Source organism: Siniperca chuatsi, linkage group LG22 (genome assembly GCF_020085105.1).
Source record: "Siniperca chuatsi isolate FFG_IHB_CAS linkage group LG22, ASM2008510v1, whole genome shotgun sequence".
Taxonomy (NCBI): domain Eukaryota; kingdom Metazoa; phylum Chordata; class Actinopteri; order Centrarchiformes; family Sinipercidae; genus Siniperca; species Siniperca chuatsi.
In genome coordinates this window covers 17,165,308-17,192,301 of record NC_058063.1, presented here as the reverse complement: position 1 = coordinate 17,192,301, position 26,994 = coordinate 17,165,308, and the positions used below count along the sequence as shown (strand labels likewise).

Sequence of the window (26,994 nt, the reverse complement as noted above, 5' to 3'; positions counted from 1 at the left end):
GTTTCCTCAGACTTTTAAAAAAGTGTGTCTCAACTAACTTTTACGGCTAATCCAAATGTTAAAACTGATGGGAGTTTGTGTCACAACTGTTTAGGAAAAATAAGTAGTGACTTGTATTGCAAGTACTGATAAGTAGTTCCCAACCTTTTTTGCTAGTCACCCCTTAAAATGAAGCAATGGCTACTTGCAACCCCTTATCACTGGTTGCTATGGGATGTGACCTGTTAAGAAGAACAAAAGGGGGATTTTCTTGTCCTGAAGAAGAAACTCACAATCCAGTATCTCACAATAAAAAAAGCAAAAAGAAACATGTTTTTCTGCTTTCCTATCCTATTAATCATCTTGTGATCCCTTCAGAATTATCTTGCCACCCCTTTCAGAGGTCCTGACTTATAGGTTGGGAACCACTGAGGAGAGGATGTTAAGGCAGTTTTCTGTTTAGCCATTAGAGGGCAGAACTTGACTGGATTTGGCAGACCAGGAAGCCAATCAGAGTAAGTACTTTTAAGTCAAAGCTACAGTACAGTGTCCAAAAAGGGCTAAAATTAGCCTGATATTTTAGGAAACTGATACATAAATCTAACCCTATATCTGCATGTTCTAGAGATTAAGCACACAGAGTGTTTTACCTTTGTATTTCTTGGCTGAGGGGATGCGCGTGAGCTTGGTGTCGATCTCGTCATCCTCAGAGATCTTGAGCACGGTGGTGCGGTACTCGATCACCCTCGTCAGCAGGTCCGGTCGCCGCGAAATCTCGAAGATGTGCTCGATGTATGACAGATGATCTGCATGAGAAGTGTTGTTAGCAGGTGTGTTCACTCAAAAAGCCTCAAGTTTATATCAGACATGTCATGCAAAGACACTTCGGTAATCAGTTGAGGCGCATTGGATGTGGAAATAAGAGAAGACAAACTCTGCTCTTTTCAGCCAGGTAGATAGTAACATAGCAAAAAGTGATCAAATATAAGCTAAATCATTTCATTGATGATTTGATATCTCACCTTGGGCCAGCTTGTCGTTCTTCTCCAGGTAGCTGAACCACTCCTTGGAGGAGGTGATGTTGTTGCTCTGGTCCTCTGGGATGTCCTCCTTGCAGGCTGACTTGAGCTGCTCCAAGTCTTCATTGGTGATGTTGTCAGACAGGTCGCTGAGCAGAGAGCTGTACTCCGCCATGGTCTGGACAGAGGCAGAGAGAGGAGAAACACTTAGATATACTGAATAAAATGATGCCAAAAGTAAAAAGGACGTCAGAGCGAGGCAACAGAAACTAAAGAGGAGAAGAAAATAAAGAACAGCGAAACAGTGAAAATATCCTATTGTTGTCAGTGTGCAAACAGCCCACCTACTTCCCAGACTCCAGGATGGAAAACAGTTAGGAAATCTTAGCTAATGACAATAGCATACTGTCAGAGTGGGATGGTAAAGCACGAAAACACTGAGAACATAACATCTCAAACAGGTCAATCCTCTCTCTTTGTAAGATCATTTGTTGGCAGATTTTGTTTTTAGCCAACAGCTGAAAGAGGAGATTGACTGTAAAAGACAGGACAGGACAAAATGGGATGAAACACTGTCTTGCTCCTTAATTAAGGAGTCCCAAAGGGGGGATCTATGCACACAGTGAAGGACTTTTGTCAGCATTCGGCCTTTGTTTTCTATCACAAGGTTATCCATTTATATAGACGTTCATTTTACTTGAACTGATCTTCGATTAATGGGTAAGGCTGATGATATTCTATATTTTCCTTATTGTCGACAAATGTCACGAAAAGACCAAAACCAACAATTAATTTATCCAACTAACAAGCATTGCCTATGTATCCAAAGCCTGAAAGAACTGACTTCCTTTGTTGTCCAAAAACTATTACGAACACATCAATGAGCCACACTATTGCACTGAGTGACATGTTCCTACATAACAATGAACATGGACACTGTAGTTTATCTTGAATCATACCCACATACACCGTCCTGCTGCTGTAAATACTCACGAACGCACAAAATGTGTATTAATCCACCACTAAAAATAGTCCCCAACAAATGCCCTATTTCCTCATGTTTGAGTAAAGTTTGCTATAAACTACAGTATCCAGTTGTTTCAGGAAATTACTGAGCCTTTAAAAAATTTGAAACTATATATTTGTGAGCTGTTTTTTTTTTAACATCTTCAGTAGGCACCAATGGGCTTGGGGTTGAGAGGCACAGATAGGGTAGGGATGCCTGAAAGTATTGAGAGATGGACTAAGGCATTGTTAGCTGTCCTCTTTTCATGAGATTTGTTGACAATAAGAAAAAAATATAGAACAACATCAACCCTATCTATTTAGCTATGTACCCTCCTCATATATTAGCAAGTTCCCTAAAAATGGACTTTGACCTACAGCATCATGTGCCAAGAGGGGGAAAAAAACATGAGTTTATGAGTTGCTTTTCATCAAATCAACTCAAGCGCTTAACAAAATGTTTGTGGCTCTCTGTGCCCCTCTAGTGGATTGATTGAAGAAGAACATTTCTGTGCTACTGTTGAATCACATCTAAATCTAGGGTCTATAGAGGTTGTCATATGCTGTACAGACTGAAAAAATTAGACTCTGGGGGGTAATTTGTGATTTTCAATCATAAAAGTGTATAATTATTGTATTAGCTGAGCTGTGAAATACAAGAGTTCTGGGAGACTGAAAGACAATAAATAACAGAGAAGTGACAAATTAAAATTATTCTAAATATATAAATTCGTCAGTAAACTTTATAAGGAAATGTTTCATTTATGGGCCAACGCCTTTGTTCTCTCTTTTAGAAAAAAACAATTAAACATGCACTTATTAAACATACAAACATTTTACAAGACCTTATTTCCTTCTTGAAATCAAAATGTTTATAATATATGGCATTTATTACAACATATATTGACTCTTGCATACAAAGAATAATGGGTCGCCTTAATCATGGCAAAGTGTGCATGAAGCTGAGATGCAGCCGTGACATGCTTCCTTCTGAGGCTCGCTATTGGCTGATTCTGAGCTTGAGGGAGGGCTTTTTGGGTAGACATGGTTGTAGTCATTATTTTTTCAACAACTGCATTCTACAAACCACACTTACACTTTGCAAAAAGTTACTTTTAGCTTCTTTATACAAAGTTTAAGGACTACTTTTTACTAAGATTTTTTAACTCATAGGTCAAAGTTTAGGACCATACTTGAGAGCATTTCTTAGAAATTTTATGCATACTGGCCCTGATCTTTGGAGGAACTGAAAATAGTTTTAATTGATTTTCACTTGCTTGTTTTCAGATATATACCTGGATATACCAGTGCTTAAAGGATTCAGTGCAGAGGCACATAGTGGTTACAGATCAGGCATTAAGGAATGAGTGTTGTCGAGATTGCAGGGTTTAGGTTATCCTCACAAAGATATGGTAATTGTCTCGGTGTGTCTTGTGTGTGTGTGAGTGTGTAGGAGTGTGTGTTGGTATGCGAGTTGTTCAGAAACAGGCAGCCAGTGAGAAAAAGACACAGTGAAAGAGAGACAGAAAAACAGACAGAGTGACTCAGACATGTTGTGAGGCCGTCTGCTCTGTTCAGCTGCGTCTGTTTAGAAGAAGCAAAGAAAATAGATCAAGAGGAAAACGCAGGCTTGTACAGTTCATGGACACAGTGTTTTAGACTGCAGCTCATATCTCGATCTCGGTTATTAACATATTTGGGTCAAGCTATTCATATGTTTCTTCATATTCTGATGGGTTGGACAAAATAAGACATCATTTTGGGGTCTGGGAACTTGTAATGGCCATGTTCCACAATTTTTTTTATGACATTTAATATAACAAGTGATTTAGGGCTGCAATGAATGATTATTTTCATTATCAATTAATCTGACGATTCTTTTTTGATCATTTAGTCTACAAAACATCAAAAAATAGTGAAAAAATGCCCATTTCAATGTCTTCAAATCACTTGTTTTGTCCAACCAACAGCCGAAAACCCAAAGATATTCAGTTTACAATCATATGACAAAGAAAAGCAGCAAATCCTCTCATTTTAGATGCTGGAATCAGAGAATATTTGACATTTATTTTACTATTTTCGCTTAAAAAATTCCTGAAAGGATTAATCGATTATCAAAATAGTTGCAGATTATTTTTCTGTCAGTCGACCAATCGATGCCTATATGCCAAAACCAAAAATAAATCAAAAAAGGTAAGCACGTGTCTTAATAATCCAGCTAATATAATTTTAATTGCAGTTTCCTATTTAGATTCCTTATTCTTGACATAGGAGCTAATAAAGATTACTATCCATACTATAAAAAATTATGTGACACATACATTTCTCCCTGCGCCGTCAAGTCAGATGACGGAGGTCTCAACAAAAGGCGGAGACATACTGTAGTGGGCTGCCAATGACATCACGCTACAGTGAGCCAAAAACCAACTTGAGGTGCCGTTTCCAGCATTTTCAACCTTACATCTATTCAAATGGCTGCCTCAAGATTTCCAAAGGCCTTGCTATCCCAACATTTTGGTGAGATTTTCCCCAGCCCCCAGTTTAGCTTTGTGGAAATGATTAAGGTCACCTAAAACCAGCTGCATTTGAGCTGAATGGGATCCAGCGTCTTGCTCAGGGACACTTTGGCAACTTTGGGGACGATACAAGTCGCAGACCGCCTCCCTTCTATCCATCCCTTCTACCATAAAACATAAGCTTCCTACCACATAAACGTGCATCTGAAGCCATACATTTCTTTCTGTCACACATAGCAGCCCCGGCATCCATGCATCTGGCGAGAGTCTGCCGCTCAGTGCAGTGCATCATGGGCACTGGCACGAAACTCTGTCTGCCTCTGATCCCCGCAGTCTCATCACAGATAAACACGCCGTACAGAAAGCCCAGAAGAGCTCTGTGATGAGTGGTGTGACCTATATAACAGAGCTGCTGTTACCTGCAGCTACCACCAGAGGGCCCCCATTCGCTGTGGAGCTTTAGACACTGTAGCGGCAGCTACAGCTTTACTTAATCGGCTTTAGCATGCTCACAGGGACATATGGACATATGGACAAAAATCAGCATTTCCAGTCAATAACTGGCGACTACATGAATAGGTCTACATGCTGTACTGAGAAACAGTGACAAAGTTTAAGTCAGGATGTGATGTATGGGATTCTGCAGCATACCAGAGCAGGTATGATGGCTAATGTAACTGTCCCACAGGGCTGATTTAAGGTCAGATTTGTTTGTCTGTTCTCTAATGGCTAATGGTGGCATTGGTTTGGTTTGTCTGATCCACGATCTCAGCCTCAGGGCGAGGGCACAATGATGACAGAGCGCTTTTACTGTGCATGTGGTGAGAGAGAGTGTGTGTATGTGTGTGAGAAAGAGAGAGAGAGACAGAGAGAGAGAGAGAAAGAGAGAGAGAGAGTGTGTGTGTGTGTGTGTGTGTAATTTCAGTCTTAAATGTCATATTCATCTCCTCTCTAACCAGAGCAACTTGCTCAATCAACACAAAGCGCTGCGTGGGAGAGAGCAGGGATATGCACCTTAACTCCAGAGAATGCAGCAAGACTCTGAATACTGTGTGTGTATGTGTGTGTGTGAGTGTGTGTGTGTGTGTGCGTGTGAGTGTGTGTGTGTGTGCGTGTGTGTGTGCGTGTGAGTGTGTGTGTGTGCGTGTGGATGTTTACATGTGTTTGCGTGCACTCAAGTGAATGTATGTTTGAACGCTTCGACTCACGAGTTTGTGAATTGTGTGTGTGACGGAGGGGAGGCAGACTGAAAGAATGAATGTGTGTGTGTGTGTGTGTGTTGGTCCCTGTGCCTCCTCTCTCGACCCAGGTCGCACTGCCTGCTCTCTGTTTTGCACCACAATGGACTGGTGCTGCTTTTGTGTACTTTTAGAGGAGAAAGGGGAAAAAAACCCAAACAATAGATAGTGTGGCTACATTTAGTGTTTCTCTCCCACAGCCTTCCTCACATCGCTCCCTCTCCCTGCTGCCTTTAACTCTTTCTCAACCACAAAATAAAGATGTTTCTATCAAAATCGGCCATGCTTCAAAATTTTAAATATATAATATTTAAAATAATAATATATAATAATATTATTTATTTAAAATTTTATTAATTTAGTACTTTTATTAACCATGTTTTCTTTTAATATTTATGATATCTTTTATATTCTTTGTTCTCATTTGTTCTATTCTAAATGTATTCTATATTATTGTTGTCTTTGATTTTCAGTACCAACTCTTTGTGATCAAGTATTTTGTTTCATCATGCAAGTGTGATCAACGATCAAACGTTCATAATTATAACTTATTATCTCACAATTATAAGAAAAAAAAATCCAATATTCCATATCCAATACAGGTGATCTCAATGACATGTTTATTTGTTCTGCTGTTAGATTAAAGCAGAAACCTTCAATGGGTCTTAAATCTTAGTGTCCCTGGGTCATAAATGCTACCTCTTAACCAAGTCTAACAGCAACTCCTTGGCAGCTGTATTAAACTCAAATCAATATATCCATGCTTTTGCTGTTGCCTGACAACAAAAGACAGAAAAATAGGACAATGAATGAAACCACCTGTATTGCGTGATTACAAAATGTATAAGCAGTGGTGGAATGTAACTAAGTACATTTACTCAAGTACTGTACTTAAGTACAAATTCAACATACTTGTACTTTACTTGAGTTACTAGTTACTTTTCAGATTACAATTATTCATACCCTTCCTGTCCAGTGAAAACCATGTATCTCCAAATTTGGTGATTTTGAGTGTGAATGTTTCTGATAAACTGAAGGATTAAGTGTTTATGAGTTGAGAAAATTCTCCTACTTCTTAAGATAAATAAACTATTTCAAATACCTTGGACTAGCTGGAAAATGCATCGTCACAAATCTGAAAACAGGGCTGTTTTACTGAGTTCATGAAAAGTCTAAAGACTTTTTAGAGATACGTGGTTCTCACAGGACAGCGACGCTACAAACATATGATGATCTTTTAGACCATGATGCTTTGCTGTAGATTAAACTACCCACCAGTATATACAGTAGTTAAAATTAGCTCAACCTTAAACATCTACAGCAGTAAAATGCAACATACACATTAATGCAGCAGTAATATTAATCCAAAAACATCATATATAATCGTAAAACACTGACAGGGAGCATTTTACTGCAGGATGAGCACTTTTACTTTTGATACTTAAAGTACTTTTTCCTGATAATACTTACATACTTTTACTTAAGTAAGGTTTTGAATGCTGTGAAGGCTGACTACCATGCATCAGCATTTTGTGATGTATCAAAACTGAGAGCTATAAATGCTTTTTTAAATTCCTGTGCAATATTGTAGTCATGCTCCAAGTAAAAGAGTTTGTAAAATCCCCCTCTAACTAACGCTCCCCCCTCCCTAGTCCCGCTGGGACAAGCCTGACACTGCCTCCATACATAGGGACCCACTGTGCTTCACATTCTCATGAACACAAACATGCTTTTGTCTGCTCTCTCTGCTCCCTGTGTGTGTGTGTGTGTGTGTGTGTGTGTGTGTCTTTAAATGTGAGAGAGACAGCGAGAGAGGAAGAGTTCTCACTGAAATTATAATAACAAAATCACATTCAGCTATATATTAAATAGTTCAAACAACAATAAACGCAACAAAGAAAATACGTTTCTCAGATGAGAGCACAGCAGAGAGACAAAAAAACAAAACAAAACACACACCCAGGAAAAAACTACTAAAAAACTGGAGAGAGGGTAGGATGGAGAAACAAAGGTTTCTGTATGGACATTGTTTTCAATTAACCATATAAACACAATTAATGCTGTATGTGTGTTGGGTTAAATATGGAAGTTTATTAGTGACAAAACATTTGGATGAGCATTAAATTAGTTCAAATTGTGATCGATCTGCAAGGGAAAGATTTGCACTAAAAGGAAATGAACCTCTTCAGTTTGAAACCTCTCTTCTCTCACAGTTTTCTCTGGCAGTTTTGATTTTAAGCACTTGGGGGAGCTTATCAATAACTTCTGGCACAACGGCTTCAACAGGGTTATACTGTATCTGTTACAGTTCAAGTCTTTAAAGGAATAATTGAACATTTCGGAAAATACACTTATTTGTTTACTTAGGAGATTGATATCACTCCCATATTGGTCTGTTAAATATGAAGCTACAGCCAAAGTGTTCAACCATCACTGAATTTTGCTTAAACTTTTGTTTCAATATGGGTGGTGATTAGCTAGCCACATTTCTGCAACAAACACTGAGGGGAAAAAGGATATGGTTCTATTTTAAGCTGCAAAGAAAGTAAAAGCAGCTGAGCTTTGCATGGCAAAGCATGTGTGTTTTGTATTTCTTTTTAATTCTAAATGTGAGTCAATAACAGCAGTTGCAGTTTACAGTGCATTTTGGCTGCAAATCTGCACGTAGGATTTGTAATCTTTAAATATCTCTTATGCTCAGGATTCCCTTCCCTGTTTATAGCTTGAATTTTATTTTGCACTCATTCAATTGTTGCGCCAATAATGGACTTCCATAGATCTCCATGGTGTAAATGGATGCCAAGCAGTTTTCTTTCACACCGTGACTAAACTGTTAACCCCCCACCACAACTTCCACCATAGTATGCTTTATATTGTGTAATCAGTCCATTATCCATCCAGACGAGACCCACTGTTCTCCCTATAGAGCTCTTTTTTCTCTCCTTTTTGACCCTTTATTTTCCATTATTCCTCTTGTTTCTTGTTTCTGTTCAATCCTTTCTCTCACGTCTATCTTTATTTCCATGTCTGATCACAAGGTTGCATAAATAAGAAAGATTAAGAAGAATGAAGGCACACATGCACAGTAGCAGTCAATCAATATATTCTATCAATTCTATGCAGTCCTGAGGCAGTTGTGTGTACAAATAAAGATAATGTCAAGTGTAGAAGACCTTGCTCTGAAAGCTGTGACGATATCTGCCAAGTCCTCATGCACTTAAAGCGATCAAATCTATTATTTTATTTTCCATTATACATATTTCACAACACTGTTACTTTTCTCTTTCCATTTTCAATTGCACAGATACTCAACCTGCTGAGTGCTTCTCTTTGTTGAGGGCAGGAGCACACTCACACAAATACACACACACACACACACACACACACAGACATACATATATACCACAACCACCAAAACTCCATTCACACGCCACACCAATGATGTTGCCATGGAGACCAGGCCTGGCTTTGCCTTTAGGCCTGAAGACTGTTACCTAGCGACAGGGCAGAGACCATCCTCCCTCCCCTCCTCACTTCACCTCGCATCCTCCCCACCCCTTTCAAAATAAATGCCCCCTTTTGGATGATTGATGTACACAAAAACACACACACACATGTGTGCAATTTGAGTGAAGGTATATGTTTGTCTTTTCTAGACTTAATTATCATGGAAATTTAGTCTAATTGCATCATGGAAACATTACATTTTATCAACAACATCAGTTTTGGTTCATAATAACCAACATGGTGATACAATATGCAAAAAATTGTTTACATGAGTGAGTATAAAAAGACAATACGAGGGTGCTGATCTTATCGTGACAGTCATATGATTAATACACATGCTGGTGCACTCTGCAACTCTTTCTCCTCTGTCTCTCTTTTTATCAAAGCCATGCATAAACAGAAACACACACTGTCTCCTTCAAAGACACACACACACACACACACACACACACACACACACAGAGACACAGAGCGCTCGCCAACTGTGCTGGACTACAGCATGGAGACAAGCCTTTAGATTTTACCATGGCAACCAAACCACTGGGATAGCAGCTCAAAAATCTCTCTGACAGAGATCTGGAAAGAGGAATAGACTCTGTTGTACTATTTTCTATACAATATATCCAGACTTTGTGTTTGTCTTTGCCAGCTCTTTTTTCTCTTTTTTGCTCTTCTACTCCATCCCCCTCAAGTATTGTGCTTTTGTCTTTATTGCTATTAGTCTTCATGTGTCTTTCTCAGGCTCCTCAAACTCTCAGCTGTTTGGATTTACAGTCTATCACTACACAGGCTAAAATAATTCATACTTTTCTCTGTGTATATACTGGACATTTAAGTTAAAAATGCTTAATGACTATGTACACCATGCTTTATTCACCAAACGTTTTAGGCCATCTTGCCTTCTCATCAGGGTGGTGGTTGAAGCTGATGATAAATTTTGTAATGACCTCATTACAGATTTTGAGTTTGCTAGAGTGGTTACTCTTAAGGTTACTGCATTGTAACTACTTCATGCTTTTGGTGTTCACAGTTTTGGACTAAGCCATATGTTAAATGGCAAAATATGTCATAAAACATTTTTTAGCAACTAAATAAACTTTGCCAACTTTTTCATTGGCATTTTTGCCTTGAAAAATGACTCAAGCGACTTACTGATCATAAAAATATTTGCCAATTAATTTTCTACCAATCGAAGCTAGAAGTGGAAATCATCAAAATTGTTGATGAGTTGTTGAGTGTGTGTTGAGTTTGTACTAGAAGAAGAGCGCCTTCTTCCTGTTGTGTGTAACTATCCCTCATAAACCCGACAAGGTGGCATCAAACTGTAGACATAGTATAGTGGCAAACATAGGCTGTAAAGTGTCAAAATAAATGTAGTTAAGAGTATTAATTACTGCAAACCTCCTAATTCTTTCTTCTAATCCTCCCTTTATTTCTGCCCTGTTGCTTCATTTACTCTGGGAGGCAGCAGTTAGTCTCTATCTCCTTCATAAAATCTCTCATTAAATATACCCTGACATTTCAGAACCTCCTATCCTCTCTTTCTCTCTCAGTATATATATTTTTTCACTCAGATGGACCGAAAGGCAGAGTGTAGGAGTCCCACCCACTCTCCATCTTTAAATCTCTCTCATGAAACTCACCTCGACTTGACAAAAATCTGTTGGGCTGTCCATGTATGGCAATGTCTATTCTAAAACAGCATAGCTCTTATTCCAAAAATTACAAAATGCAACAACAATTATATAATTACCTCATGTAATCTTTCTCTAATTCAGGCAATGTTACTTTAAAACATACCACAGTTAGAGTGATGTTACATCTCTTTCTCTCATATCGGCTTTCTCTCTCAATGCATCTCTTTTTATCTATATCTCTCACTCTAAACCTTCTAATAAACCTTCTTCCTCTCTCAGAATGTATCTTCAGTCTTGCAGGAGCAGCAGGAGGTAAGGGATTAGAGAGTGGGAGGCAGAAGAGCTTGCAGTTGCAGGTCGTAGCTAATGTCCGCCTCCAAAATCTACCTCTCAGGTCAGAAGTCTCTCTCACCCATCCACAGATATAATTTTGCATCTCTGAGCGTGCAACTAATTGCCTTTTCTCTCGAGCATTTCACTACAACCCACGTGCTCCGCTTTGCTGTTTTTTCACATATTTGCACTCACTCATTATGAAAGCCATTGTAAGAAAATCAAGGAATTTAGCTAGAATGACTCTGAACAAGCTTGAAAGAGACTCAGTAGCTGTTTCTGGTGTTAAGTTAAACTTTATGTTTGTCCCTCATCCTTCTGCTGCTATTGGACTGCTGCCTAATGCAGCAGAATTTTATTTATTGAGGTGACTACATGCATTACCGACAATGAGTAATTGCTAAAGCATATATTATAGCAAAAGGTGATAACAATCCCTAGTTTACAGGCACTTTTAATGCATTTATCAACACTGACATACTGTTAATAAGTTTTTCCCTGAGTGCTGGTATGTCCCTTTATATTAATACATGCATTTCATTTTAATGCACAAGCAGCATGCATTACACATAATTATCTACTGTATATAATACCTGGGTGCTGGTAGCTTTGTGTGCTATTGATTTTGTCAATACCATAGGTACAGTATTGGAGTACATTTATTTAGTTTATTTCTATAACATCTAACAACGAAAAATGCAGAGGAACTTTATACCTATTGTAGATACTATGTAAACACGCATGTTTCAGTAGTTAGTCTTTAAAGCACCTATGATCAATATTTTTATGATAAAAATGGGTCAAATGTTTACATGTGAGATAGGCTGCTTATAGTGATGATCCCACAGAGAATTATAACCCAACTCTGCAGCTCCCCTCAACTTTACAGCATCTTTTCCGCCCACAACTTTACTGTTTTGGTTCACTCTCACCACTCTCATAGCATCGTTTTTGACTGCAGCAGTCAGCTGTTTAGCAAAAAAGCTCTAAAAACCCTCTGTATGTCACCTTTCCAGCACCAAACAGCAGGCAGACACAGTTAGCGACTAGCTGGTAATGAAAGTGGAGCCCAAAACAGAGCTAAAAGGAGACTGATTAGTGGACTTACATTCGTCAGGTGGCCAGAAACTTCACTCCAAATGAATGCTAATGTTGCTCTTTGTCTCCAGTTTAATTCAATTCAATTCAATTTTATTTAGTACTGTATATTGCCCAGGTTAGTACAAACAAGGACACACACTGTCACTAATGCAAATATTACACAAAAAACCTTGTGCTGTGCTGGGTGGTTATCACCACAACCTAGCAGAAGTATTGAGTTTTGGGCTGAATACTAGGGTTGGTTGAAGTGAGTAATTCTAGATGTGGTAATGAAAGGCTATCTTTGTACAAACACGGAAACTATTCTGTTTTAACAGCAGTGCTGTACTGGATGTGGATGCTGTGCATGTTGGCAGCTATAATTAAAGAAATTGGTAAAACTATTTCATAATACCTCCTTTTCCCTTAGACTTAATCTCTCTCTCTCTCTCTCTCATTCGCACACATACATACATGTTCCTTATTCAGACGTTTTTTAAAGGAATGGAAAATGTTATACCCATCAAACTTCTAGATAAATGAATGTTATTGTGAGGTGACTTTAAATAATGTAATTCAATAATTAATGGACCCTGAATCTCTCCCTGCTTACACTCTGGATTTAGTTAGTAAATACATACAATGTAACTTCAAACAATGCAAATCACATGCTGTATGCTCTCTATTCTGTAAACTACTGCAGAAACTGACTGGCTCTCAAGTAACAGTCAGACATTGATCAGTGCTCGATGCCACATTCGCTAAAAAGATCCAACCTGCAAATGTATCCATCCATCCATTGTAGCTGCTTATCTGGGTCCAAGTTGAAGCGGTAGCAGCTTATAAAGTAACCCAGACAATCTTCTCTCCAGGCTCATACTCCAGCTTGTCTTGGAGGATACAGAGGTCTTCCCAGATGGCCTCAACAACCTCAGCTGGCTCCTTCCGACATGAAGCAGCAGCAGTATACGCCGAGCTCCCTCAAGATATCTTAGCTCCTCAGCACGTTTGCATAAGCCCAGACACATTGCAAAGAAAATTCAACTCAACCGCTTGTCTCATTCTTTCAGTCACTCCCCAAACCTCTTGACCACAGAAATCTTTTATGAAGTTTTTGCTGAGGTATGTAGCAGAGCAGTTTTTGAGTCTTTAAGGGAAAGTCAGGTCTCAAGTCTTGTCAAAGAAAGTGTCAAATCCATAAAGGCAAATCCAAGTGAAGTCACAAGTATTCTTAAGCAATTCAAAGTCAGGTCTCTAAATGCTGATCATTAAAACAATCTATCATTTATACATTTTCCTTTCAAAGCTGTGTTTATATATGTATAGTTTTGTTCACTTCACTGCATAGGCCTAGTTATTCAAGTTGTGTGGTCATGCAAGATCTGCCTGCCACTATCCTATTTATTCTTTATTGTTCCAGGATTGTATCGGGTCAAGACTTGAGACCTTTAAAGTAAAAACATTCAAGTCGTGTCGTCAAGTCTTAAGTACGGCAAGTGTCAAGTTGTAATTTTTGTGAACTAAGCCAAGTCTCAAGTCCAGTTGTGGAAGAAGATCCTTTACCTAAGTAAAAGTAGCAATACCAAACTCTAAAAATACTCCATTACAAAAAACATGTATCATACTTTATAAGCTTATCGTATGTTTTGTTTCTAAAATCTTAATTTATAAAGAAAGCTGTTGAATAAATGTAGTGGCGTAGAAGCATATAGTGGCATGAAATGGAAATACTCAATGCTCAAGTCTACAACTCTGCTACTTTGCACTTTCAAGGTCAGTAAATATTGTAATTTCGCTGACACAATTTATAATAATCACCATTTCTCATTTATTCATACCAGTGATGAGCTAACAGTTAAGTTAGTCTAATGGTGAAGCACTTAGTAAGACTTCTGGCTGTTAATATCAGATATTCCGGTTTGCAAAATGCGAGTTTAAGTGAGGTGGATTTTAAACGAAGATGACATTTGTGTTGCTTGTACAGTATGTCATTTTTCACTGCTAAGCGTAGCACTGTCATCTGGTACATGCATTCATGCACACACACAGACACCTCGCATTAATATACAATCCTGCCATCGAAAGGTCAATCACAATGCCCCAAGGTTGTGCCATCCGCCCCCTCTCCTCATCCACATCATTTTCAACTAATGCTGCTTCTTTGCTTCATTCTTCCTCTTTGTCTCAATTTTTCCCTTCGTCATCGCTACTCTGCCATTGCTTTTCACTTTCATTCTTCATAACTGCTGTTTTAAGCCTCCCGGTGCTCTTTATGGCACAGACACAAGGTGGGCTATGAAGTTGTCATCATCACAGGAACATCTTGCTGCCGGGAAACATTAGAATTGATTTCTGACCATTAATCTTACTTTGATGTCTCGCAACATTGCCTGTGTACACTCGCCAAATAAAACACCTTGTGTAACACCATCTCTCCTGTCTTTTCCCTCCTTCAACTGCTTTGCACACTTTGTTCTCTCCTCCTCGTCCTCTTCCTGTAAGTCCTGCTGTTTCTCTCTTAGATGTTCGGTTTGTTTTTGCATGCTTTGGAAGAGACTCCCTGCCCATTACCACAGGATTAACCCTCGTCCGGTCGGTCATGTTCCCGCACTGCTGCCTTGCCATTCACACCACAGGCCTGGGCAGCGGAAGGAGGGATATAGAAGTGAAGAGGAAGAGTGGAGAGAGTCATATTGTGCATGGGATTATGGGATGAAAGGGGGAAAAGAGGAATGAGAAGAGGTTAGATGACGGAGCGGAGAGGGACAGAGAGAAAGAAGGAGGCTTGGTCCTTTTCCTTACAGACGGCCTCGTGTCCAATGAGGCAGCAAGTACTGCCAGCACTTATCAGTTCAAAAGCCCAGAGCGAGAGAGAGAGTGGGAGAGAGAGGGAGAGATACGGAGGAAAGGAGGAAGCGCTAATCTGGGGAGAAGCAGTGAAGTGCCAGAGAATATAGGCCACTGGCCCATTTTTCATTGAGGAGAAAAGAAGATTTTCTGTATGTAAAAATAGTGCAGTTGATTCAAATATATTCATCTTTTCTTTTTCATTTGTAATTTTTTGAAACTCCTCTTTTCTCTCGTATTTGTCTTCTTTCCAAACTTGGTACCTTTCAGCAATCATCTGTGACATTTTCAAATAAATAAATCAGTCAGTCAGTTTTGCTCCTCTATTCATTAAAAACGTTATGTTTGCTACTTTAAAGGTTGATCTTTCTCAGGAAAAATCTGATGCATTTCACACATGCTAGTTTGTTTGTTTGTAGAATGAATAGAAAAACTGAGGAGTTAGAATGAGTGGCAATAGCTGCCAATGTAAAGAAACCAAGAAAAAGGAATAGACTCAAGTTTTAGTGACAGAAAAAACAAGTCTACAGCCATGCTACGTAGCGACTGAGGCTACACTTTGGCACAGTGGTGCTTTGAGATTGCTTACGCTAGCATGGCAACATGCTCACAATGCTTACATGCTAATGTATAGCGGCTATAATGTTCACCATGTTCACCACCCTAGTTTAGATTGGTAGCATGCTAACGTTTGCTAATTAGTAATAAACTCAAAGTACAGCTGAGGTTGATGGGAATGTAATTTGTTTTGCAGGTATTTAGTCATAAACCAAAGTATTGGACAAATACAAATTCTGGCCTGATGATGGCGCTACTTGGAGAGTGAAGGGATCATCAGAAATGTTTTAATTCATCATGAGGGTGACATGAATGTATGTACCAAATTTCACGGCAATCCATACAATAGCTGTCGAGACATTTCACTAAAACTAAAACAAATTTCAACCTCATGGTAGCGCTAGAGGAAAAGTCAGGGGATCACCAAAGTCAGTAGGATTCATTCTCTGACAAATGTCTGTGCAAAATATCATGGCAATCCATCCAGTAGTTGTTGAGATATCTCACTCAACCAAAGTTGTGACCCAACCAACAGACTGACATTGCCATCCCTAGAGCCATGCTGGCAATGTTTTATGTTTTTCTTATTGTGAGTATATCCCATGAAATAATAAAAACCAACAATAAACTTTCTAACAAGTATCGTCTGTGTAGCCAAAGCCTGATATAGCTTTTCATCTGTGCCTTAGAGCTAAAAATAGTCCCCAACAAATGCACAATTTTGAGTACTGTCTGCTAAGATATTACAGCGCCTTTTTAAAAAATCAAACTACAGTTTTGAGACACCTTTCAAATGTTTTAAGCTTCAGTAGGAATGAATGGGCTTGGAGAGCCAAAGACAGGATAGTTGGAAAGTATTGAATGACAGACAATCACATTGTAGGTTTTGGTCTTTTCATGAAAATTGTTGACAGTAGGAGAAATATATCTCAACTTTGAAAGTGCTCAAAATTGAAACATCTCCATGACATCTGGGCAACTCCATCTGTTGCGGAAGATCCTGTAATACGATTGAAAACAACTACTGAGTGGATCTTGTAGTATGACTGTTTTTGTCAAGTACAGAATAACGCCAGCCTTATCCTTTAAATCCTCAGCAGTTGCTGTTACTATGCAACAGTCCTCAACTTTCAGTCAATTATATTTTTAAGCAGTTTTAAAGGCAACATAGATTTTATACAGAATAAGTGAAATACATTTAATTCTTCACAGAATAAATTCTTTCATGACATTGGTTTGTTCAATCAAACCTTCATACAATCCCATGTTCATTCTAGCCATGGTTTGGTTTTAGTTTTGGTTTTATGGGCCAGGTTTTGAGATATTCGTCGTTGAGGTTTCCACCTCTATCCCAAATGAATGAAATTTTGTTTGTGTTATTCACAACATTGAAAAATTATGTTTTAAAATTTAACTGCAATGTCTCTTTCCACAAATAAGTCCCTGTTTGCTCTGGATAATCCAAAGCCTTTACAGTCATCATTGGAATGCCTTTTTACCAAAGAATTAGTCCCTAAAATTTGGGTGAACTGATCCTTTAAACCTCCAGCTGCCATCCTATAAATCATCAAATTTTGTCAAAAAGGTCATATAATCTACTACTTAATGATCCTGATTTATTGTTGCACGTTTGTGTACATATGCACAGGATGGATACACAAATTTATATCCAGTAATGTTGTGTAATTCTAAAACTACGTGTGTATTTATCTGTTGACATGTATGTTGGTGCTTTCCTCCCTCTCATTTTTCTCTAAGTTATAGAAGAACATCGGTGAGGAGTTTGTGTAGGCAGAGCCAACAATCAATCCTCCCAAGTGACACACAAACACAAAAACACACAACACACTCGCACACACTGTGGGCACCGTGTGGATGTGTCCTGCATACAGATACCCCTTATTTCTTGGCACAAGCTTGTGTAAAACCAAAGGGTAAAGGTCACTGAAAGAGAGAGAGAGAGAGAGAGAGAAAAACACCACGGAAGACTTTCAGCAACTAGATCGAAGTGTTTCGCTGAGTGAACACTAGAATAAATATAAAATGTTAAAATGTGAGTGTAAATGCATGTTCAAGAATGTCCTGGATTTGTTGTTCAGTGGTGGAAGCAATGGAGCAAAATGTGCTGCATCTCAATTGTGCTATACAGACGGTGACTGATTCATTAGTAAAACCAGATGCTGTCTTTCTCAAACAAATGTACTAACACATAGCATCACGTCACTCAGTAAACTCCAGTGAGCAAACAAGACACGGACATGATAGCCTGAGTGCATCTTCACCTGTTTTTCCTTTCCTGTGATTCACAACAAAATAAGGAAAGAAATAGATAAAATTAGGATTATTTTGCATCTTTGGATCAACCATTAACATGAAAACACATTAGAACTGTAAGAGATGCAACATTGAAGGCCCTCTAAGGGCTTAAATGAATGAGAAAACAAGATATTTCAAGGAACTGCAAACAGCAAGTTGCGTGCCGGGGAGACCTGGCTCTGACTGACCAGCCAAAGCTTTACTTCCTGCCATCACCATGGACACACTTCCTGGCTCCGGGTTTATGGCAGCGGAAAAAACAGCAGCCACCAAGAGAGACAGGGAGAGAGAGAGTAGATAGAGAGGGGTGAGAAAGGGAGAGCAGAAAGGATGGAGGGAGGAAGAGAAGAAAAAAAAGCAGCAGCTGGACCCAGCATTGGAATTAAAACTGGAGCTAATCCCTTTCTGCATTGTTCAACACTACCCTCTTCCTCTTCTCTCTCTAACTCTTCCCCTCAGGGATTTATGTAGAGACATTTTGCAGACAGTAGCTCTCATTTGTCAAACCATGTTCTCAAAAATACGTACGGAGGACGCTTCAGACATATCCACAGGAACACGTTTAGGATGAACATTAGATTTTGAATAGCAACTTCGATGACAACATAGCAGCATTATTAGTTCGAATGAACTGTACAGGATTCACTGATGACATAAAGGTTATGTATGTGCATGAAATATTGATAATATGTTTTTGTATTTCAGGGCTTACTGTGAATAAAGACTGGAACAAGCTGTAAACATGTTATCACTATCACAGTTGATAGGGCGAAGATGTAAGCAAACAATATTGCCTATTTACTATATTTTATTAATTCATTTAGATCTGTGATTTTGGCCACCCAACGAATTTCCAAACAAGCTCAAATGAAAGCTGTTTATATGTAGTCTAACTGTAAAATTTGGTAAATTTTTGTAAACTTGTAAGTCAAACAAGCCCCTCCTCCCTCTACCACCGGTAACTTACCTGCAGTGAATCACAGCAGCAGCAGAGGGAGGAGGACAGAGGACAGGAGGAAGGACTGATACTGACTGATGTCTGAGTTCTTCATTCTTTCTAAACTTCCCTCAGTATTTTGATATCAGCAATATGATTTATTTTACTGACATTTTAGATTTGTTTCCAGTGAGATATTATTGCGTTTATATAGTGACTTTACTGTTGCTGCTCTAGAAACAATTACATTTGGTTATATTTAAAATATTAAATTCTAATCCTTTTCTGAATGTATTCTTTTTAAAAAATAATATATTTATAAAAAAGCAATAATTTAGTAATGAAAAAGAACTAATAAGCCTAGTAGTATCGATAAAGAACCTAACGATACCAATCCCTAAACATGAGTTTAACACTACAATTTGTCAAAAAACACACATTTTATTGGGGTCCTGGGGACTCATTACATTGAAAACCTATCAACATGACTGCTCATAGTCATTGTTCCATTGGAGATATAAAATGTTCAAGGAATAGTTAAAGGTAGGGTATGCGATACTGAAGAAATCCAAAACTAGGACAAATACCATGATATAGAGGGAACAATGACACAGCAAGTAATATAACTAACGTTAGCTAGGTTGTGGGTTAGCAGACTGTCCCTACAGTTGCTGCTGTGAAGCTAACAGCCAGAGAGGACGAGACGGTTTCCCAGAGCAGCACCCCAGCTCCAGACAGCGATACTCACAACTCTCCTGCTACTATAGCTAACATCACCATCATCAACAGCAAATCTTGGCAGACTAGAAAGTAAACTAAAAGTTTGTGGGCAAGTCATTTAATGTTACCTGACACACAAATCATGACTGGAATAGTGTTGTGTGGCTCGGCCCAAGCTAAACTTTACCATTTACAGAGCCAGAGCTGTGTACAAACACCAGCGCACACACTAAACGGACAGCTAGCGGAACGTGAGGATATATTTCCTGAATTTGACAAAAAGACTTTATTGGATTAGAATCGCATACCCCACTTTTAAACATTTTGGGAAATACATCTTTTCAATCTTGAAGAAGAAGATTGATACCACTCTCATGTCTGTACTATAAATATGAAGCTAAAGCCAGCAGCCGCTTAGCTTAGCTTAGCACAAAGGCTGCAAGCAGGTGGAAACAGCTAGCCTGGCTCTGTCCAAAGGGAACAAAATCTGCTCACTAGAACTTCTGAAGCTCACTAATACACACATTATATCTCGACTCCAGGAAGTGACTGCATCAGACAGGAAATAGTCAAGGACATAAATCTTCATGAAACCACAACATGTTGCCTTTACTCTTTTTTGTTGTTATGGTACAGATTAAACAAACAAGATATAATGTGTTTTAATTAGATCGTTAACCATTAATTAGAAAGTTTAAGAGGTGCTGGTAGGTGGATTTCATTCCCTTTGGACAAAGCCAGGGTAGCTGTTTCCCCCAGTTTCCAATCTTTATGCTAAGCTAAGCTAACCAGCTGCTGGCGGTAGCTTCATATTTACCGTACACCATCTCAATTTTTTGTTTATGGTGGAGGACTTTTTGTTTCAAACATAACCACAGACACATATGTAGGCTGCAAATTAGCCCCTCTCTGTTGGTCATGTATTTACAGTACATGAAATACTGAGCTTTTTGTAGACGTTTACTGATAATGTGAATACCTTAACAGTTTTTATGAAGTACTCAGTACTCTGAGTATTTCTGCACGCCTGTACAAGGGTTGATAATGTCTTTAACTGTAAGCATGAATAGCCCCACACGTGTAGATGAGTGCTTCGGTGTGAGCAAGAGACATAGTGAGAGGAAGACAGAGGAAGAGAGAGGAGAGAGTGAGTTACTCCATCCCCTGTCTGTCACTGGAGATACCTTCTGCTTAATCTAAATTCTAAATGCTTCATCGTGACTGCAGGAAAAGACCAGATGGCCATGACTAAAACCAGAGCGAGAGAGAGACCAGATGTGATGTGTGTGTGATGTGTAGAGATGCAGGAAGAGATACTGGCTGCATAAAAGGAAGAGAAATAAAGAAGACTGACAAGGAGGAGATGGGTTAAAACATGTGCGTAAATACCAGGAGTGAGTTATTGAGCCCCCACATGTATGACACACACACACACACACACACACACACACACACACACACACACACACACACACATATACATACAGATACACAGTCCTTTGTACTTCCTCTAATCAAAGCAAAACCCTGTTTATTCTGGGACAAACCTCACGACTCGGTGACCCAGCAGTGACAGCAGTCAGGCCAAACGAGGAGGTGACAGTGTGCAGTCACGCAACGCACCCCCACAACACTGAACCGCTAGGTTTAATTCCCTAATCCATTAAAATCCTGCTTCCATCCAGCTAAGCTACTGTAAGCAAGTCAGTAACCTTTAGCACCTGATAAGTCGGTGCAAGCATTACAAGCTGTTTATGCTTCAAGGTAGTTTTAAGCTGCTGGTGTTGCTATTAGTAATGTCATTTCTTTTTGTTTTGATGATGCAGGTGTTGTTGACTGGAGCTTATAGAGACATTTTTCTCAACAGAGCCCCTGTGCTGCCGAGCTGAAATGAGTTCTGTGGGCAAACCTTTTGTAAACCACCATGAAATAGTATTTTCTAACTCACATACAGTAAACAAGCCTTTTAGTATAAAATTGTGTATTACTGTAAGCAGAAGGCGATTTGTTAATTTTTAACGGGGGGGGGCAAATGGTTTCCTGTTTAATTTTGTTCACCCGCAACTAGCGAACCAACTCATTTAGTACTTTTACTTGCCTTTTATCAATCAGCGACCACAGAATTACAACATCTACAATTTGGCAAAAAAAAAAAAAGAAAGAAAAAAGAATGCATTCAATGCCAGCTTGTATTTGATTGTTTTTAATATTCAGTGCCAATAAAGTATTGAGATTACTCACATATACTGTATACTGCTGCTGTTGGAGCCTTTCAAAGTGGAAAACATTGCTGGACTTTAGTAAAATTTCATCCGACATGTAAATATGTCAAAATGCGGCACTGTCATGCACAGCCTTAAAACAATGGTATAATGTTAGCTATTTAGCTAGAGACATGAGCATACTAATGACACACACAACTAGCGATTTGTAAAAAGTTTTTTTATAAAGAAAAGGTTAAAAATACATTGAAAGTGGTAGAGGAAAGGGGTGTATTGGGAATGGCCCTTTATTTGAAGCCAACACATCTATCACACTATCTGTCGCAATTCCTACATTAAACTCTAACAGCCCCTCATATTCAGTAATGTCACCATGTGTTTAGTAGAAACTTCAGCTGTCAGATAAATGCAGTTGAGTAGAAAGTACAATATTTTTTTAAGAAATGTAATGTAAGAAAAGTATAGTCTCACAAAATGGTCGTAGGCATATTTTAACACTGTTCTTAAGTACAATACTCGAGTAAGATTCTGCACAAGATGAAGTGAAGCAAACACTAAGGAGTCAGCGAATGATTGGCACACACAGCATGAAGCGAGTGAGGACACTCATGAACATACAGCACAAACAAAAGAGAGTAACTGTGCTGGCAGATCCACCGCCTGCACAACAACTAGATTTAGCCATGAGGCATTGCGTCATACATACTGTATATGTTTGCAGAGGCTTATCTGACATAAATCCTAATGATAAATAATCAGAGAACAGGTATATCACATCGCCTCAGCACTAATCTGATAGCATTGAAGAGAAATGATACTACGAGTTAAAATGCCTCAGAACGTCAGGCTTGATGACAGTTTATTGCATCATGCAGACTGAAAGCACACCCCTCGATAGCGATATCATGATACAGACATCTCTGCGTTTGTGTGTGTCCATGTTGATATGTCTCGTGATTGATTTAAGTTTTGAAAACAATGATTTTGAATCTTATGATACAGCAGTAAAGGAGATGATATTTCCTGATTGTATTCCTTGGGCAAACCTTTATGTCTACGGCTAATGATATAGATCACGCTCAGATAGCACAAAATACTATCAGATATACAAAGTGAATGTGACTAAAACATGAGTTTGCTGCTCTCTCATCCAATCACATGATTTTATCTTCAATTATTTACATCTTGTTTTTCTAAAACATGACAAAATCTGGCATTTGTATTGATTACTTTCTAATTACTTTTCTACTTTACTAATTTCCAATGCAAATAAATTAATTTCCAGAATGTGGGTCTTATTTTATGACACTGTCAACTGTTTCATGAAAATGCCTGAGGTAAATGGACTGGAAATAAGTGGAATCACCTCACCTCACTGCCTCTCTCACCTAATGTGATTTTAAGACAGAGTACATGATTAAATGGCTATTTTAAATGTACAATCATCATTGAAATGCACCAGACACGACTAATATAATCCTGACTCTCATGCACTGTGACAGTTTATGTTCCCAACAGCAGACAGAGTGCAGTGTGTCACAGCAGTGGTGGTAAGAACCAGATTTGAAAAATCATGGAAATGTATTTGTGTCGTGGATGCTTCATTAGCGTTTGGGCTTTATGAAAGATAAAAATATCTTTGTGCCTCTGGGAGGAGAGAGGATGAGGAGGGGAGGGGCTGGCTTGTTTGTGAGTGAATGTCTGTGGAGCCGAAATGAGGATGCAAGAGTTGCTTTCTTTTTTTTTTTTGCTGTGAATGTGTATGTATTTCTGGTCTGTTTGTGTGTTTGTGACATCGTTTTTGAGCAAAACTTCCAGGCAAAATGCGACAAAAGGTGCAAATCACGAGCTGACATCAGCCTCTCCAGACATCCTGCTGTGAAGTCAAAAATATCTCTCCTCCTCATCTCTGCCTCCTTCAACTCCGCAGCTCTTCCTCACTTCTTCCTCCTGCTCCTTCATCAAAACCACACTGCAGGCTTTTGTGAGCATGTATGCAGCGGTGCATGAAAACTGTGTGTTGGTGAGCATGAGACCAAAAAACAACAAAGCAAAAAAAATTAGAATCTTTGTAGCTGAAAATTGTATGAAAATGTTTATATTTCAACATATATTTTAACATCTGAAACCAAACTTAAACACATTTTCATCCATCTCTGCTTTTCAAGCTCATCCAAGAGCATTTTACTACAAATAACAACATACTGTATGACTAACACACCTTTCTGACCTGTTCTGACAATGAATGAAAGACTAAATTGAGCATCATTATACCAAATTGCACTAATTTCAGATAAATTAGTTTTCATGCTGGAAAATGATGGTGTAGTAACAGGTTTTTAAACAACTAGCTGTCATGTCTAAAACAGGCAGTTGAGCTGCATGCTGGAACAAAACACTCGAGATGCTGGACTGTTTCAGCCCTGGATACCCGAAGAAACAGCAAAATTGGGATACAACCTGTGTCCTGGTGTAAACTCATCCACAGGCCTAACCTCAGCCACATTAAACCAAGCTCAGCCAACACAGAGATGGGCAGGTGGGTCGAGACAATACATGAAGAGTCCAGACTGGATACACAGTCAAACAGAGAGAAAAACAAAAGACATACAAAACGTACGTGCATGGTCCTTAATCTTTGTTTTGTCTTTCCATGAATAACAGTCATGTCATTCAGTGATAATTTGTTGTTTTGGGCACAAGTTTTATTCCCTTTAAAGTCCTGATGTGTGTTATATTATGCTCATAAACACAAGACTACATGTGGCTGCAAAAGAATGATGAGTTCATAATAAATAAAAAAGCAAGTGTTTGTTCTTGTGAGGAGCTCATCATTCATTTGCTAGACTGCAGGCTACTTGCAGCGTTAAGAAAAAGTCCAAGTGAAAGCACAGTGAGTTTAACTGGATTTATAGCCTTTTGCCTTTCCATGACACATGATCAATCACACACTCTGAATGTGCAACGACTACCATGTGGCCAACATAAATGCTGCAGAAAAGCATTGCATTCACCAGCTATGTTTTTGGAAATCAAACTCAGAAGACACTTAAAAAACTATTTGCACCACCAAGGATGATTTTTATAACAGCATAAAGTATCTCTACTGTAAATGTCCATGCACAGCTGCCTGCTTGGAAGGAAATTCATCTAAAAACTAAAAAGCGAGTGTTTGAAAGATTTGGTCGGAAATAATGTTAAATATTTGAATGAATATGAAATATGAATATTGAATATGAAAACCATGAATCGCCAAAAAGCCATTTTAAGAATAAACGCCCTATTTTCAGCTTTATGACACGTTTATTTTCAGATAATCCATTGATGGTGTATTTACTTTAAAGAAATAAGGGGATTTTCTCAACCCATAAAGGAGCACTTAACATTTCAGTTTATCTGAACACTTAAAATCACCAAATTTGGAGATACATGGTTTTCAATGGACAGTGGTGATTTGTAGTTATGTGGCTCAACTGACTTGCAGGCCTAAAACATGCGATACCATCAGAAGGGTTGTTTAAGGTCCAAAACACCTTTTATTCCTCTTCACATCCAGACAAATCATGGCCCCAGTGTTCAACAAAATAATCTTATATAAATAAGAAATAAAATGTGCCACTAAATGTGCAGCTCTGCTTCAATAACGAATGAGCAAGCCAGACAGACAGGTGGCCAGGTAGTCAAGCGGGAAAAATAATTAAGAGCCAAAAAACATTCAGATACAGTCAGCCTCCAGGGAAACACTGTCAGATGTTTTGATCGGTTGTCCAATAATCAAGAAAATCAGACAGGAATCTGGCTGGTTTCTTATGATCGGCTGATGACGTGTCTGGCTGTGCGTGTTTGTGTGTGTACATAAGCACAGAATTAAAAAGACAAGCAGAGAAAGGCCTGAGGGAGAGGAGGAAGAAAGAGGGGGGTGAGGAGGAGGTGAAGAGAGGGATGAGACGGTGTTGAGATGTTAAACTCGAGCAGCCTGTTGTAAGTTATGCTTTCAGTGAGCTCCGACTTGTGTTTAAGACGCTTTTACAACATGTCTCCTGAAGAGAAGATGAGAGCCAGATGGCAGAGCAGTCACTCTAATGGCATCTCATTTCCTCAAGGGGTTGAAGTTCACAGAACAAACTCATCATTTGAAGAGGAAAGAGGTGAAAAGGACTAATACTCTGTGGACAGGAAGCAGAGCAGGAACAACCATTTCATCTAAAAAGCTGATTACAAAGTTTAATTCAATCCTAAATTTAACCATAGCAGAGCAGCCTAAATGAAGCAGAAGTAGACAATGTGAAGGAAACTAAGTTCTCTAATAACCTAATCGCTGAGTAAATACATCAAGCATCACATATTAATGATATATGATACATGTAAGAGGATCCTACAACAGAATTTCTTGGAAATACTGTAGTCACTTTTAAAAGACATCTAGGGACCTTGTACCTTTCTATGGTATCTAAAAAGTTGAGTTGGTTACACATCATGAAGCTCAACAGCAACAAAACAACTGCAGCCATCTTGTTTACTTCCGACTGAAACATGTCAACGCACAGCAAGTCCTAATTACAACTTCTGAAGTTGTAAATACAAGTTTATGAGGAGCACATGTAGGCAGTACGACTGCATTTGCAAATGGAAGTTCCTTCATTAGTCTAATTACTGTTTATCATGCACAGTAACTGATTTAGTTCACATTAGATTTCTGTCCAACTGAGTACTGTTACTTGAGTTACTTTAGGCCCGTTCACTGCACAAACAAGCCAAGAGGAGACGGAAATATGCAGCTGCTGTATGAGGTTGAATGTGTCCTCAATAAGAGATCTGTATTTCGTCAGGCAGGTATTGGGATACATTTCTAATAATTTGTTCATATTCCATTTTTATCTTGTATTACGAATTCAGGGTTTCCTCCAGGAAATTGGTTACAGAAGGTAGTAAGCGCTGCCAACCCAACTTCAACACTATGGTGTGTCCACCTTGTGATTATCAGACTAACTTCATCCTGGTTTCTGACTGGTGTTGTGTCAAAGGGACTCTAACCTTAACCTGAGCCAAAATGTATCTCTAACCCCAGTTGTTTTCTGAG

At 38.8% G+C, this 26,994-nt stretch overlaps 1 protein-coding gene across 1 annotated transcript in view; it reads right to left on the bottom strand.

The window, feature by feature from the left end:
• Positions 1-26,994, bottom strand: part of LOC122869744 (astrocytic phosphoprotein PEA-15) — a 58,735-nt gene that overhangs the window by 11,855 nt on the left and 19,886 nt on the right. Inside the window, exons 2-3 of the mRNA XM_044183010.1 lie at positions 1,002-1,176; positions 630-785 (exon numbers count right to left, since the gene is read on the bottom strand). Coding sequence (XP_044038945.1) covers positions 630-785; positions 1,002-1,173 — 328 coding nt within the window. The 5' untranslated portion in view covers positions 1,174-1,176. The remainder of the gene's footprint in view (positions 1-629; positions 786-1,001; positions 1,177-26,994) is intronic.